This window comes from Oncorhynchus tshawytscha, linkage group LG15 (assembly GCF_018296145.1).
Source record: "Oncorhynchus tshawytscha isolate Ot180627B linkage group LG15, Otsh_v2.0, whole genome shotgun sequence".
Taxonomy (NCBI): Eukaryota; Metazoa; Chordata; class Actinopteri; order Salmoniformes; family Salmonidae; genus Oncorhynchus; species Oncorhynchus tshawytscha.
Window position 1 is genome coordinate 18,184,185 of NC_056443.1, and position 16,990 is coordinate 18,201,174.

General features: G+C 41.6%; 1 protein-coding gene across 2 annotated transcripts in view; it reads right to left on the reverse strand.

Moving 5' to 3' along the window:
- gal3st4 (galactose-3-O-sulfotransferase 4) overlaps positions 1-16,990 on the reverse strand; it is a 51,569-nt gene that overhangs the window by 12,742 nt on the left and 21,837 nt on the right. The window contains exons 1-2 of one of the 2 annotated variants that reach the window (XM_024373352.2): positions 4,113-4,447; positions 2,542-2,661 (exon numbers count right to left, since the gene is read on the reverse strand). In XM_024373352.2, the coding sequence (XP_024229120.1) occupies positions 2,542-2,661; positions 4,113-4,135 (143 nt within the window). In that variant the 5' untranslated portion in view covers positions 4,136-4,447. Of the gene's footprint in view, positions 1-2,541; positions 2,662-4,112; positions 4,448-16,990 lie in introns of those variants that run through there. The other variant, XM_024373353.2, reaches the window with a different exon arrangement.

Genomic DNA, 16,990 nt, shown 5'->3' on the forward strand with positions numbered 1-16,990 from the left:
TTTTTATTTAAAGGGGGAGATAAAGCTGATCGTAACTGTTATAGTCCAATTTCTATTTTGCCCTGTTTATCAAAAGTGTTGGAAAAACTTGTCAATAACCAACTGACTGGCTTTCTTGATGTCTGTAGTATTCTTCTGGTATGCAATCTGGTTTGCGCTCAGGTTATGTATGTGTCACTGCAACCTTAAAGGTCCACAATCATGTCACCATTGCCCTTGATTCTAAGCAATGTTGTGCTGCTATTTTTATTGACTTGACCAAAGCTTTTGATACGGTAGACCATTCCATTCTTGTGGGCCGGCTAAGGAGTATTGGTGTCTCTGAGGGGTCTTTGGTCTGGTTTGCAAACTACCTCTCGCAAAGAGTGCAGTGTATAAGGTCAGAACATCTGCTGTCTCAGCCACTGCCTGTCACCTAGGGAGTACCCCAAGGCTCGATCCTAGGCCCCACGCGCTTCTCAATTTACAACAACAACATAGCTCAGCCAGTAGGAAGCTCACTTATCCATTTATATGCAGATGATACAGTCTTATACTCAGCTAGCCCTTCTCCGTATTTTATGTTAAACGCTCTACAACAAAGCTTTCTTAGTGTCCAACAAGCTTTCTCTGCCTTTAACCTTGTTCTGAACACCACCAAAACAAAGGTCTTGTGGTTTGGTAAGAAGAATGCCCCTCTCCCCACATGTGTGATTACTACCTCTGGGGGTTTAGAGCTTGAGGTAGTCACTGCATACAAGTACTTGGGAGTATGGCACTGTCCTTCTCTCAGCACATATCAAAGCTGCAGGCTAAGGTTAAATCTAGACTTGGTTTCCTCTATCGTAATCGCTCCTCTTTCACCCCAGCTGCCAAACTAACCCTGATTCAGATGACCATCCTACCCATTCTAGATTATGGAGACGTAATTTATAGATCGGTAGGTAAGGGTGTTCTCGAGCGGCTAGATGCTCTTTACCATTCAGCCATCAGATTTGCCACCAATGCTCCTTATAGGACCCATCACTGCACTCTATACTCCTCTGTAATCTGGTCATCTCTGTATTTCTGTCGCAAGACCCACTGGTTGATGCTTATTTATAAAACCCTCTTAGGCCTCACTCCCCCCTAACTGAGACACATACTGCAGCCCTCATCCTCCACATACAACACCCGTTCTGACAGTCACATTCTGTTAAAGGTCCCCAAACACACACATCCCTGTGTTGCTTCTCTTTTCAGTACGCTGCAGCTAGCGACTGGAACGAGCTGCAACAAACACTCAAACTGGACAGTTTTATCTCCATCTCTTCATTCAGAGACTCGATCATGGACACTCTTGCTGACAGTTGTGACTGCTTTGCGTGATATAATGTTGTCTCTACCTCTTGCCCTTTGTGCTGTTGTCTGTGCCCAATAAGGTTTGTACCATGTTTTGGGCTGCTACCATGTTGTGCTGCTGCCATGTTGTGTTGCTACCATGTTGTTGTCATGTTGTGTTGTCATGCGTTGCTGCCATGCTATGTTGTTGTCTTAGGTCTCTCTTTATGTAGTGTTGTGGTGTCTCTCGTCATTTTATTTTATTTTACATTTTTAATCCCAGGCCCCCGTCCCCGCAGGAGGCTTTTTGTGTTTTGGTAGGTCGTCATTGTAATTAAGAATGTGTTCTTAACTGACTTGCCTAGTTAAATAAAGGTTAAATAAAATAAAATAAATATTAAAAAGTGTCACGGGACTTGCCTGAAAGTAACCCATACAAATTAATCAAAGTATGGAGGTAGTTTTGTGCCAACCAAAATAAGGGGTAAATATGTGTAAAAAAAATGACTTAAATATTTCTTGAATGTCCTGGATATCGGCCAGACACTTCAAAACCTTATACCTTATTATTTATTTTTTGACTGTCTTTTTTTGCCATTTATGAATGTGTTATTCAATGCGTTTCCAAGGGATATAGTAGTTAAGGACAAATTCAATATTTCATTAAATATTTTTTAAATATATATGTTTTATAGTTAAAGGGATCCTAAATTTAAAAATCATACAGCTAAATGATCGATTGGTATGATCATCTTAAAACAATTCCATATGTTAGCTTAGTAGAACCTCCCCAACAGCTTAGACTTTTAGAGGTTATTAATGAACCAAGACGTAACATACAGTACAAGATAAGTCTCTATAATGTAGGTGCTACTACAATGTATTTTTCTTCTTCATTGTTTTGCTGATGAAAGCAATATGAAAAAAAAGAGAATGTTGCAAATAGCAAATTGCTAAAGGTGCAGGTGAAAGTTGACTGAACACAACATATTGCTGTATTGGTTGTTCCTATACTGGTTAAACACTGGTCATGGACTGGGATAGGGAAGTTGATTCTATTCTCTATTGAAGAACAATAGAATAGAAAAAGACGTTGTTTTTACAAAGAGCTGCAGAGTAGCTATAGCCTGATGCCACAACTGTTTGCGCTTTCTTGCCAACTCCAACGCTCATTGTCAAACAGGAGTATGCAAAGACAGCAGGAACTGATCTGGGACCATGCTAGGGTGGAGGACCTCTAACCTTTTGTTGAAGATGACCCCCAGTAACTGTCCTGCGAAGGCGATGGCCACGAACACCAGCAGGGCCTTCCAGAGCCACATGGGCCCCACCCGATAGCGCCCCAGCCCTAGCCGCATCCTCCTGTGGAGAGGGAGAGAATTATATATATTATTGTTATTTATTTAATGGTCCAGAGCCACATGTACCCCAGCCACATACTCTTTGTGTGTGTGTAAGAGAGAGAGAGACAGAAAGAGACAGAGAGAGAGAATTGCATGGGTCACCAAGCAAATATGATATAACACACCAAACTAATATAAGGGTTAGGTTCAGAGACACGTAGGCCCCAGCCGCATCCTTCTAGAGTGGGGCAGGAGAGGAAGGAGAAGGGGAGAGGGTATAAAGAGCAAGGGAGGAGAGATAGAGGGGAGTGGAAGTGGGACAGAGAAATAAGGAGAGAGGGAGGAAGGGAAATAGAGGGAGGGAGAAAGATAATTATGACTTGAGTGTTGTGATGACCAGTGAGAAGCACCAGTATCAGCGAGAAACATTCTCTGAGTATGACGTCAGCGAACACAGTATGTAAACAGAACAAGGAATAATTGACCTAAACAACAAGTCTATAGAGGGTAGAGGAATTTCATGAATTCATGTGTGTGTGCACACAATTTACTCGCTCTTCATTGATGTGTTTGTTTACTTTCCTCTACTTGGCAGGGGTACAGTTCCTGAAAATAGTGGAAGTGGGCCTATAGAGTACTTCTAAATAGGGGTATCTGGTTCAATGCAGTATCATATGTCATCATAGGAGGAATTGGTTTAGCGGTACTGTAACGATATCCCTGTGCTGTGCAAACCTGTCAATGACTCTTTCAGCCACAACAGTAACAGGCATTGTACTGCTAGATAGCTTGCTACAGTTCTAGCCTACTGTCCCACTGTAATGTTTGTGTCACAGTAATAACCTCTTCTGCTGTGTGCTATAATGCATTGATTTATTGTTATAATAAAATGATGATAAAGAGGAAGATAGTGGGTGGAAATATACTTCAATGTTCCCAGATGTTCAATCAAGCACAAAGGTTTTTCGGGCTGAGCGGAGGCGAAGCTGAAAGCAATAACCACAGACAAGAACAGCACACTGCTGATTGAAAATTAATCTTTCTAGCTACACCACAGAATCGTAACAGACAGAGCGAAATCACGCATTTCAGTTTGTCACTCAAGTGAGCATGGTGATGAGGAGTCGACCTGCTAGTAAGCAAGCAAGCCAAGCAAATGCTTAACATAAGTTACATTGTGAGACGCCCCGATAAAATTATATAAACTGAATGCTCAATGAAGGGTATAGCCTAAGGAAGAGACATTATCGCACGAACGTGGGGGCCTTAGTTTGGTGGGATTCTCCTTTCAGTAGACCGACCGTAATAAAACAACCACCGCTGTCTGTCTGCATCAATCTCAGCTTCGGTTTCAATGAGAAATTCAGAGCCTTGTATCTATCAACCTCCCTTGTCCGATTCCGCTGCTGGCTCGGATTGCAATGCAAGCCCCGTCCCGGTCTCGACTGAACACAAAATCGGTGTTCTTACCTCGCTCTCCGTTTGAAAGCCATGATAGACCCGGGCCGGTTGCGGTTTCCGTGGTGTGTTGCAGCGATTGGCGGCAGCAGGAGCCACCGTGCATCTCGAAGGCACGAGCCCTGGCCGTGCCTTTACCGAAAACCCACCGATCAAATCAAGCCATCGCTATAGATTAACGAGTATTATTGTCTTCTGTATAAAATCCCGGAGGTTTTGCTTTACGATTTTAGGCTACCGTAGGTTGCTACGTGACGCCCTCACAGTGCTGTTTTGTCAAGCTGCATTCCCTTTTATTATTGCGCCTTTCCCCTCCTGGCTAGCGGCTCCTTCAGGGCTCTGGGATAAAACAGGTTTGGACGGAGAGAAAGGGGTTGGCTTTGTGAGCGTAAATGTTTATGTGCAGGGGGGGTATGAGAGGCGGGGGAGTCACACACAAACATACACAGACACAGCACACACAAACACGAATGCTGCGACCAAAAAAGTCACATTTGCGACCGTTTGACTTGACAGTGCAACACACATTTTTAATTGGTTGCCAGGGTTCCAGTGAAAGAAATGTACATGGTCACGTTTTTTTATCATCATGATTTATTCAAAACAGTAATGTGCAATTGACCCAAACTTTCTGAAGAAGCAACAACAGCAAGGGAATGCCCCTCTGTCAGGGTCCGACATACAGGGGATGTTTTGGAAACCCGGATGACCATCCCGTCAATGGGCAGCTAGGGCCAGTGAAATGTTTTTTTGTTGTTGTGGATGGCTGTGAGTATTTCTGGGTAAGGCTCTAAGAGCATTCAACACCTGGATTTATTCTTTTCGAAATTGGTCGTTCATCATTGCTAGACAACCATTTTCAGGTCTTGACATAGATATTCAAGTAGATTTAAGTCCAAACTGTAACTCAGCCACTCGGGAACATTCACTGTTTTCTTGGTAAAGCAACTCAGGTGTAGATTTGGCCTGGTGTTATATGTTTTTGTCCAGTTTTTGTCCAGGGTAAATTCATCTCTAAACATAACACTTTGCATTCAGGACAAAAAGTGAATTGCTTTTCCACATTTTTGGCAGTATTACTTTATTACCTTGTTGCTAAACAGGGTGCATGTTTTGGAAAATGTTTATTCTGTACATGCTTCCTTCTTTTCACTTTGTCAATTATGTTATTATTGTGGAGTAACTACAATGTTGTTGATTCATCCTCAGTTTTCTCCTATCACAGCCATTCAACTCTGTAACTGTTTTGGCCTCATGGTGAAATCCCTGAGCGGTGTCCTTCCTCTCCGGCAACTGAGTTAGGAAGAACGCCTGTATTGTTTTAGTGACTTGGTGTATTGATACACCACCCAAAGTGTAATTAATATCTTCACCATGCTCAAAGGGATATTCAATGTCTGCTTTTTAATTTTTTTACCCATCTACCAATAGGTTCCCTTCTTTGCGAGGCATTGGAAAACCTCTCTGGTCTTTGTGGTTGAATCTGTGTTTGGAATTCAGTGCTCGACTGAGGGATCTTACAAATAATTGTAGATGTTGGGTACAGAGATGAGGTAGTCATTAAAAATTATGTAAAACACTATAATTACAGAGTGAATCCATGCAACTTATTATGTGACTTGTTAAGCACATTATTACTCCTGAAATTATTTTGGCTTGCCATAACAAAGGGGTTGAAAACTTATTGACTCAAAATATTTCAGCTTTTCTTTTTCAATTAATTTGTAAAAATGTTCAGAAAAACATCATTCTACTTTCATATTATGGGGTGGCCAACAATCTAAATGTAATCCATCTTAAATTCAGGCTGTAACACAACAAAATTCGGAAAATGTCAAGGGGTGTGAATACTTTCTGAATCATGATTATTTGCATCAATCCAGTGTTTTTGAAAACTCTATTCCAAGTGCACTACAGAAACACCAGGGCGGAGCTGAATTAAAGAGAAGGGAAAGGGGATACCAAGTCAGTTGCACAACTGAATGCATTCAACCGAAATGTGTCTTCCACATTTAACTCAACCCCTCTGAATCAGAGAGGTGCGGGGAGCTGCCTTATTCGGCGCCGGGGAAGCCGTTGTTGGGGGTTAACTGCCTTGCTCAAGCATAGAATGGCAGATTTTTCCACCTTGCCGGCTCGGGGATTCAAATCAGCGACCCTTTGGTTACTGGCCCAACGCTCTTAACTGCTTTGTACAGCACCTTCGGAAAGTATTCAGCCCCCTTGACTTTATCCACATTTTGTTACTTGACAGCCTTATTCTAAAAATGTTTTTTAATGAAATCTTCAGCAATCTACACACAATACCTCATAATGAAAAAGCAAAAACAGTTTTTTTGAAATTTTCGCAAATTTATTACAAATAAAAAACAGAAATACCTTATTTACTTAAGTATTCAGACCCTTTGCTATGAGACTCGAAATTGAGCTCAGGTCCATCCTGTTTCCATTGATCACACTTGAGATGTTTCTACAACTCGATTGGAGTCCACCTGTGGTAAATTCAATTGATTGGACATGATTTGGAAAGGCACACACCTGTCTATATAAGGTCCCATAGTTGACAGTGCATGGTCAGAGCAAAAACCAAGCCATGAGGTTGAAGGAATTATCCATAGAGCAACAAAACAGGATTGTGTCGTGGCACAGATCTGGGGAAGGGTACCAAACAATTTCTGTAGAATTGAATGTCCCCAAGAACACAGTGGCCTCCATCATTCTAAAATGGAAGATGTTTGGAACCACCAAGACTCTTCCTAGAACTGGCTGCCTGGCCAAACTGAGAAATCAGGGAAGAAGGGCCTTGGTCAGGGAGGTGACCAAGAACCTGAGCTCTATAGTTGATCTGTGGAGATAGGACAACCATCTCTGCAGCACTCCACCAATCTGGCCTTTATGTTAGAGTGGCCAGACGGAAGCCACTCCTCAGTAAAAGGCACATGACAACCCGCTTTGAGTTTGCCAAAAGGCACCTAAAGACTCTCAAACCATGAGAAACAAGATTCTCTAGTCTGATGAAACCAATATTGAACTCTTTGGCCTGAAGGCCAAGCGTCACGTCTGGAGGAAACCTGGCACCATGTGTCACACATTATTAGAAATGCCTTTATTAATGTCTACATTCGTAATGTAGACATTTTGCCACATTTATTCTATTACAGATCCCTTCATGCATACTTTTAAATTATATTATGAATCTAAACATAAAAACATACATACAGTATATACACTACCGTTCAAAAGTTTGGGGTTACTTAGATATTTCCTTGTTTTTGAAAGAAAAGCAAATTTTTTGTCCATTAAAATAACATCAAATAGATCAGAAATACAGTGTAGATATTGTTAATGTTGTAAATGACTATTGTAGCTGGAAATGGCTGATTTGTAATGGAATATCTACATAGGCGTAGAGGCCCATTATCAGCAACCATCACTCCTGTGTTCCAATGACACGTTGTGTTAGCTAATCCAAGTTTATAATTTTAAAAGGCTAATTGATCATCAGAAAACCCTTTTGCAATTATGTTAGCACAGCTGAAAACAGTTCTTCTGATTAAAGAAGCAATAAAACTGGCCTTCTTTAAACTAGTTGAGTATCTGGAGCATCAGCATTTGTGGGTTCGATTACAGGCTCAAAATGGCCAGAAACAAAGACCTTTCTTCCGAAACTCATCAGTCTATTCTTGTTCTGAGAAATGAAGGCTTTTCCATGCGAGAAATTGCTAAGAAACTGAAGATCTCGTACAATGCTGTGTACTACTCCCTTCACAGGACAGCGCAAACTGGCTCTAACCAGAATCGAAAGAGTGGGAGGCCCCGGTGCACAACTGAGCAAGAGGACAAGTACATTAGAGTATCTCGTTTGAGAAACAGACGCCCCGCCCCACAAGTCCTCAACTGGCAGCTTCATTAAATAGTACCCGCAAAACTCCAGTCTCAACGTCAACAATGAAAAGGCCGACTCCGGGATGCTGGCCTTCTGTGCAGAGTTGCAAAGAAAAAGCCATATCTCAGACTGGCCTATAAAAAGAAAAGATGAAGATGGGCAAAATAACACAGACACTGGACAGAGGAACTCTGAAAAAAGTTTGCCATTCAACATTTGTTGGTAATTTACCCCACTCATAAATTCCCAGAACAGGTTTCTGAAAGCTCAGCATAGTGTTTTTCACTGATGCTGCATGCTCAATGTTAAAAACAAAATGGACTCCCATTGCCAATCTCAATTCCATGGAGATGTCCTCTGGCATGTAGCTCCTCTCCATCCAGGAACAGTTGGACTTGGCTCTAATTGTTCTAGGTAATGGGGAAATTTACACACTGTAAGTAAAAAATAAATAAAAAATACACATTTTAAAATATGGTTTCTCAAGTCATATTTCAAACAGTATGTTAACAACTGAGCACCCCTTACACAGTATTATTACTAACTTTTCATTTATCTATTTGTCCGCTGAGAAACACATACACTGTCTGTGACGTACAGCCCACTTGGATCTTCTTTGAGGAGGTAGCAAAATGGCTGCAGTGGCCTCGAGACCTTCAATTTAAGGGTGTATAATAAAAAGGCTGGATTCGAATGAATGGAATTAGAATGGCTGCATACTGTAAAGGGTACATGAGAAATGTCATGACGGATTATTGGAAGTGAGGTCAGAGGAGCAGACATAGTAGTTAATTACATAACAGTAGATGGTATTTTTATGCTGCTGCGAATGTGATGGAATAACCAATGTGAGAAGTAAACATCTAAGCCAGCACATTATGGTCTCGGTAGGCACAATGGTGTAAAAAGGTTATTAGTGTGTGAATCAATGTGAGTAGGAAAATTCAAGAATTCTTACATATCCCTTCCCTGTCTGGTCTCTCAACAAGGAGTACTTTTGAATGAGAGCTGTGCACACATGTATTGCCGGGTAGTGGGGTACCTACAGCAAAATAGAAACATACAAGACAACATTTAAATGAGCAATTTGGTTTGTAATGCAAATTAAATTGAATAATGGCGTTGGGTATCATACAGTAAAGTTAAGTACGTGCTATGCTTATCAGCTGCAGTGACTATGACAAGAGTATGGAGAGAGAGAGTATGGAGGACAGAGACAGGAGGAACAGAACACACAATAATCACACTGCAAATACATTAGACACAATCACAACATAAACAACATGAGTATTCGATATCAAATGCATCTCACTAATCTAATTGATTGACTGGAGGATGGAAAGAGATGGTAAGATAATCTTTTATGGGTTGAAATCGTTTTGTCAAGTTTACAACCAAGTATGCTGGGTTGCAAGTCTAACATAACCTAGATTGGGTCATCTGTGTGTGTGTCTGTCTTACTCCCGTTTGTGGAGGTTGAGTTTCTCCATCAGAGCAGTCCATCCCGACACACCACCCTGAAAGAGATAAATTAGACACAATCAACATGAGTAGTTGATATCAAATGTAACATGTACATGTTTTTTTCTTTCAGTTTAGTACATCAGCTTCAAACTGCTGAACATACAATATTTTGGGTTATAGAAAATATATTTAACAGAGGTTTAGATGGTACAATCATTCTTTACACAATGAATGCTTGTTTTGACACAAACTGAAATTAGGCAAACTATTAGAATTTTTTTAATCAGGGAATGGCGGAACAATTTCTGCACATTTCACCTTTAATATAACCTAGATTGGGTTATCTCCCTTTCGCTCTCTCTCTCTCTCTCTCTCTCTCTCTCTCTCTCTCTGTGTGTGTGAAAGTCTTAAGGGAGGAGGATGGAAGGAGTGGTGAGAGTGTATTATGGGTTTAAATGAGGATGAACATTTTGTAATATTGAATCTAGCTAGCTAAAGTTAGCTAACGTTACAGTAACTTTAACTAGCAAGCTAACGTTAGCTAAAATGTACCAACAATTAGCAGCTAACATTACAGGCTAGCTGATGAAAAACAAAGACTACATTACGTGATGTACTGTTTTTTTGTTTTTTGATATCACTTATCTTTGCTATCGAATAGCTAACATTTACTCACCTTTCTCATCGATCCTTTGCAGTTGTCTCTCACCTGTCGGGGGTCTACAACCATCCACCCGCTTCCCGCTTCCAGTGCATCTTCTGACCAACCGCCTCAATTCGAATTATACGCACGAGCGCCCTTTACTCACGAGCACACTGCTGGTTCCAAAACGCACCGCTCTTTTGAAAAGGGTTCTTCAAAGCAACCCTTAAGTCTACAAAGGTTCAAAAACGAACTGATGGAAAAGTATGGGTTCTTAAATTAACCTTAAGTGTCATTGTTTTATCGTAAATGATCATGAAGGATCCTCCAGAGCAGAGACCGGGCAGAGCGTGTGACTGAACCCAGCTGAACTTACCTAGAGGCAATAGGATCAACACTACCACCACCTAATACTGAATCAGAATACCAGTGATAATAATACTAGTGTAATAATACCCAAATACTGTAATGTCGGATTGCTGGGGCAATGTTTTCGGGTGATATCCCTTGTTATAGATTTTGAAATCTCAATGGGACCACCATAAAATAAAGGATTAATTATAATACCCCAAACTGTAGGGTTTGATTGCTGGGCATGGGGAAATCTTGTTTGGACAGGTGTCCCTTTGAAAAAATAAATGTTCCTTTTTTAATCTCAATGGGATGAGATCACCTATATTAAAATAAAATATAAATAAAAAATATAAATAAATCAAAGGATAACCTAAAAATGTATCATCACTGCAGTGTAGAGATTAATCTGTGGCAACCAATAAAAAAGAGAAAACTAGATTATTTTTGACAAATTTAAAGGGATCGTTCACCAAAATTACATCTTGATTTCCTTACTCTATAAGCAGTCTTAGGACAAGGAGAGACAGTATCAGCAATCAATGCTTTGGGTTTGATAACCTGGCTGCTATGTGCAATTTTGTAATTTGGGTGAACTATCCCTTTAATATCGACATATAATAAATACTACATCACATAATAATGTTAAGGACCTTATGTACAGTACAGTGTCTATTAGAGGTCGACCGATTATGATTTTTCAGCGCCGAAACCAATACAGATTATTGGAGGACCCCGGAAAAAAAGCTGATACCGATTAATCGGCCTATTTTTTTACCATTTATTTGTAATAATAACAATTACAACAATACTGAATGAACACTTATTTTAACTTAATATAATACATTTAAAAAATCTATTTAGCCTCAAATAAATAATGAAATATGTTCAATTTGGTTTAAATAATGCAAAAACAAAGTGTTGGAGAAGAAAGTAAAAGTGCAAAATGTGCCATGTAAGAAAGCTAACGTTTAAGTTCCTTGCTCAGAACATGAGAACATATGAAAGCTGGTGGTTCCTTTTAACATGAGTCTTCAATATTCCCAGGTAAGAAGTTTTAGGTTGTAGTTATTATAGGAATTATAGGACTATTTCCCTCTATACCATTTGTATTTTATTAACCTTTGACCATTGGATGTTCTTATAGGCACTTTAGTATTGCCAGTGTAACAGTATAGCTTCCGTCCCTCTCCTCGCCCCTAACTGGGCTCGAACCAGGAACACATCGACAACAGCCACCCTCGAAGCAGCGTTACCCATGCAGAGCAAGGGAAACAACCACTTCAAGGCTCAGAGCAAGTTATGTTTGAAACGCTATTAGCGGGCGCTAACTAGCTAACCATTTCACTTCGGTTACATCCAGTCCCATCTCGGGAGTTGATAGGCTTGAAGTCATAAACAGTGCAATGCTTGACGCACAACGAAGAGCTACTGGCAAAATGCACGAAAGTGCTGTTTGAATGAATGTTTATGCGCCTGCTTCTGCCTACCACCGCTCAGTCAGATACTTAAGATACTTGTATGCTTGTATGCTCAGTCAGATTATATGCAACGCAGGACACAATAGATAATATCTAGTAATATCATCAACCATGCGTAGTTAACTAGTGATTATGATTGATTGATTGTTTTTATAAGATAAGTTTAATGCTAGCTAGCAACTTACCTTGGCTTACTGCATTTGCGTAACAGGCAGTCTCCTTGTGGAGTGCACAAGGACGAGTTAACTGTAAGGTTGCAAGATTGGATCCCCCGAGCTGACAAGGTGAAAATCTGTCGTTCTGCCCCTGAACGAGGAAAGTTAACCCACCGTTCCTAGGCCGTCATTGAAAATAAGAATGTGTTCTTAACTGACTTGCCTAGTTAAATAAAGATTAAATAAAGGTATAATATATATATATATATATATATATATATATATATATATATATATATATATATATATATATACACTGCTCAAAAAAGTAAAGGGAACACTTAAACAACACAATGTAACTCCAAGTCAATCCACTTCTGTGAAATCAAACTGTCCACTTAGGAAGCAACACTGATTGACAATTCATTTCACATGCTGTTGTGCAAATGGAATAGACAACAGGTGGAAATTATAGGCAATTAGCAAGACACCCCCAATAAAGGAGTAGTTCTGCAGGTGGTGACCACAGACCACTTCTCAGTTCCTATGCTTCCTGGCTGATGTTTTGGTCACTTTTGAATGCTGGCGGTGCTTTCACTCTAGTGGTAGCATGAGACGGGGTCTACAACCCACACAAGTGGCTCAGGTAGTGCAGCTCATCCAGGATGGCACATCAATGCGAGCTGAGGCAAGAAGGTTTGCTGTGTCTGTCAGCGTAGTGTCCAGCGCATGGAGGCACTACCAGGAGACAGCCCAACACCGTGCAGGACGTTTGGCATTTGCCAGAGAACACCAAGATTGGCAAATTCGCCACTGGCGCCCTGTGCTCTTCACAGATGAAAGCAGGTTCACACTGAGCACATGTGACAGACGTGACAGAGTCTGGAGACGCCGTGGAGAACGTTCTGCTGCCTGCAACATCGTCCAGCATGACCGGTTTGGCGGTGGGTCAGTCATGGTGTGGGGTGGCATTTCTTTGGGGGGCCGCACAGCCCTTCATGCGCTCGCCAGAGGTAGCCTGACTGCCATTAGGTACCGAGATGAGATCCTCAGACCCCTTGTGAGACCATATGCTGGTGCGGTTGGCCCTGGGTTCTTCCTAATGCAAGACAATGCTAGACCTCATGTGGCTGGAGTGTGTCAGCAGTTCCTGCAAGAGGAAGGCATTGATGCTATGGACTGGCTTGCCCGTTCCCCAGACCTGAATCCAATTGAGCACATCTGGGACATCATGTCTCGCTCCAACCACCAACGCCACGTTGCACCACAGACTGACTGAGTTGGCGGATGCTTTAGTCCAGGTCTGGGAGGAGATCTCTCAGGAGACCATCCGCCACCTCATCAGAAGCATGCCCAGTCGTTGTAGGGAGGTCATACAGGCACGTGGAGGCCACACACACTACTGAGCCTCATTTTTACTTGTTTTAAGGACATTACATCAAAGTTGGATCAGCCTGTAGCGTGGTTTTCCACTTTAATTTTGAGTGTGACTCCAAATCCAAACCTCCATGGGTTGATAAATTTGATTTCCATTGATAATTTTTGTGTGATTTTGTTGTCAGCACATTCAACTATGTAAAGGAAATCGTATTTAATAAGAATATTTCATTAATTCAGTTCTAGGATGTGTTATTTTAGTGTTCCCTTTACATTTTAAAAATCTGCAAAATCGGTGTCCAAATATACCGATTTCCGATTGTTATGAAAACCTGAAATCGGCCCTAATTAATCGGCCATTCCGATTAATCGGTCGACCTCTAGTATCTATTACTACCCTGAACAAAAATATAAATGTAACATACAACAATTTCTACGATTTTACTGAGGTACAGTTCACATAAGAAAATCAGTCAATTGAAATAAATAAATTAGGCCCTAATCTATGGATTTCACATGGCAGGGACACAGCCATGGGTGGGCCTAGGACGTCATAGCACCACCCACTTGGGAGCCAGGCCCACCCACTGGGGAGCCAGACCCAGCCAACCAGAATGACTTTTTCCCAACAAAAGGGCTTTATTACAGACAGAAATACTCCTCTATTTCATCAGCTGTCTTGGGTGGCTGCGGTTGTGAGGACAGTTGGACTACTGCCAAATTCTCTAAAACGACGTTGGAGGCGGCTTATGGAGAAATATACATTCAATTATCTGACAACGGCTCTGGTGGACATTCCTGTCATCAGCAGGCCAAGTGCATGCTCCCTCAAAACTTGAGACATCTGTGCCTGTGTAATGATCATGCTGTTTAATTAATCAGCTTCTTGATTTGCCACACCTGTCAGGTGAATGGATTTTCTTGACAAAGGAGATATGCTTGCTAACAGGGATAAAAACGAATGTGTGCACAAAATCTGAGAGAAATAAGCTGTTGTTTGTTTGGAACATTTCTGGGATCTTTTACTTCAATTCATGAATCATGAGACTAACACTTACATTAACTTTTGTTCAGTATAAATGTATGATGAACATTAGGCAACGTCCAGATCCCTTTAGTCTTACTCAAAGGGTTCACATGCACATAATATGCATTTGTATTGTAGCTATCTATTACTGAAAACACAAAGAGCATTAGGCTCCATTCAGTCCTTCAGTCCATTCAGTCTAAGACCAAGAAATATCATGTGTAAAGGTAAATAATAAATTGGACCTAATGTACAGTATTATAATTACAGTACTCAAATGCAGAATGACCATTACATTCAGTCCGTTCAGCCTTATATAAGATAAACTGGTCTTTTTTTCCCTGAGGGCCCTCGGAGTGTGGTGTCAGGAAAATAAGCTCACTCAATGTCAGCAAGACAAAAGAGATGATTGTGGACTTCAGGAAACAGCAAAGGGAGCACCCCCCTATCCACATCGACGGGACAGCAGTGGAGAAGGTGGAAAGTTCCTCGGTGTACATATCACCCACAAACTGAAATTGGTCCACGCACACAGACAGTGGGGTGAAGAAGGCGCAACAGCGCCTCTTCAACCCCAGGAGGCTGAAGAAATGTGGCTTGTCACCGAAAACCATCACTAACTTTTACAGGTGTATAATTGAGAGCATCCTGTCGGGCTGTATCACCGCCTGGTACGGAAACTGCACCGCCCACAACCGCAGAGCTCTCCAGAGGGTAGTGCAGTCTGCACAACGCTTCACCGGGGGCAAACTACCTGCCCTCCAGGACTCCTACAACACCCGATGTCACAGGAAGGCAAAAAAGATCATCAAGGACACTAACCACCCGAGCCACTACCTGTTCACTCCGCTTCCATCCAGAAGGCGAGGTCAGTACAAGGTGCATCAGACCTGGGAAAGAGAGATTGAAAAACACCTTCTATCTCAAGGCCAACAGATTGTTAAACAGCACAGAGAGGCGGCTGCCTACCTACAGGCTTGATATCATTGGTCACTTTAATAAATGGAACACTAGTGACTTTAATAATGTCACTTTAAGAATGTTTGCATATCTCGCATTACTCATCTCATATGTATATACTGTATACTGTCTCCTTCACTATCTATTCCGTACTGTCTATTGCATCTTAGCCGCTCTGTCACTGCTCATTCATATATTTTATACTTATGTACTCTCATCCCATTCCTTTACAGGATTGTGTGTATTAGGTTTTGTTGTGAATTGTTAGGTATTACCTGTTAGATACTGCTGCACCGTCGGATCTACGAGCATAAGCATTTCGCTACACTCGTAATAACATCTGCTTACCATGTATGTACAGTCGTGGCCAAAAGTTTTGAGAATGACACAAATATTAATTTCCACAAAGTTTGCTGCTTCAGTGTCTTTAGATATTTTTTGTCAGGTGTTACTATGGAATACTGAAGTATAATTACAAGCATTTCATAAGTGTCAAAGGATTTTGTTGACAAGTACATAAAGTTGATGCAAAGAGTTAATATTTGCAGTGTTGACCCTTCTTTTTCAAGACCTCTGCAATCCACCCTGGCATGCTATCAATTAACTTCTGGGCCACATCCTGACTGATGGCAGGCCATTCTTGCATAATCAATGCTTGGAGTTTGTCAGAATTTGTGGGATTTTGTTTGTCCACCCGACTCTTGAGGATTGACCACAAGTTCTCAATGGGATTAAGGTCTGGGGAGTTTCCTGGCCATGGACCCAAAATATTGATGTTTTGTTCCCGAGCCCCTTATCACTTTTGCCTTATGGCAAGGTGCCACGTTATCCTGAAAATAGGCATTGTTCGTTACCAAACTGTTCCTGGATGGTTGGGAGAAGTTGCTCTCGGAGGATGTGTTGGTACCATTCTTTATTCATGGCTGTGTTCTTAGGCAAAATTGTGAATGAGCCCACTCCCTTGGCTGAGAAGCAACCCCACACGTGAATGGTCTCAGGATGCTTTACTGTTGGCATGACACAGGACTGATAGTAGGGCTCACCTTGTCTTCTCCGGACAAGCTTTTTTCCGGATGCCTCAAACAATCGAAAAGGGAATTCATCAGACAAAATGACTTTACCCCAGTCCTCAGCAGTCCAATCCCTGTTCCTTTTGCATAAAATCAGTCTCTCCCTGATGTTTTTCCTGGAGAGGAGTGGCTTCTTTGCTGCCCTTCTTGACACCAGGCCATCCTCCAAAAGTCTTCGCCTCACTGTGCGTGCAGATGCACTCACACCTGCCTGCTGCCATTCCTGAGCAAGCTCTGTACTGGTGGTGCCCCAGTCCCGCAGCTGAATCAACTTTAGGAGACGGTCCTGAAGCTTGCTGGACTTTCTTCGGTGCCCTGAAGCCTTCTTCACAACACAACCGCTCTCCTTGGAGTTCTTGATGATCCGAGAAATGGTTGATTTAGGTGCAATCTTACCGGCAGCAATATCCTTGCCTGCGAAGCCCTTTTTGTGCAAAGCAATGATGATGGCACGTGTTTCCTTGCAGGTAACCATG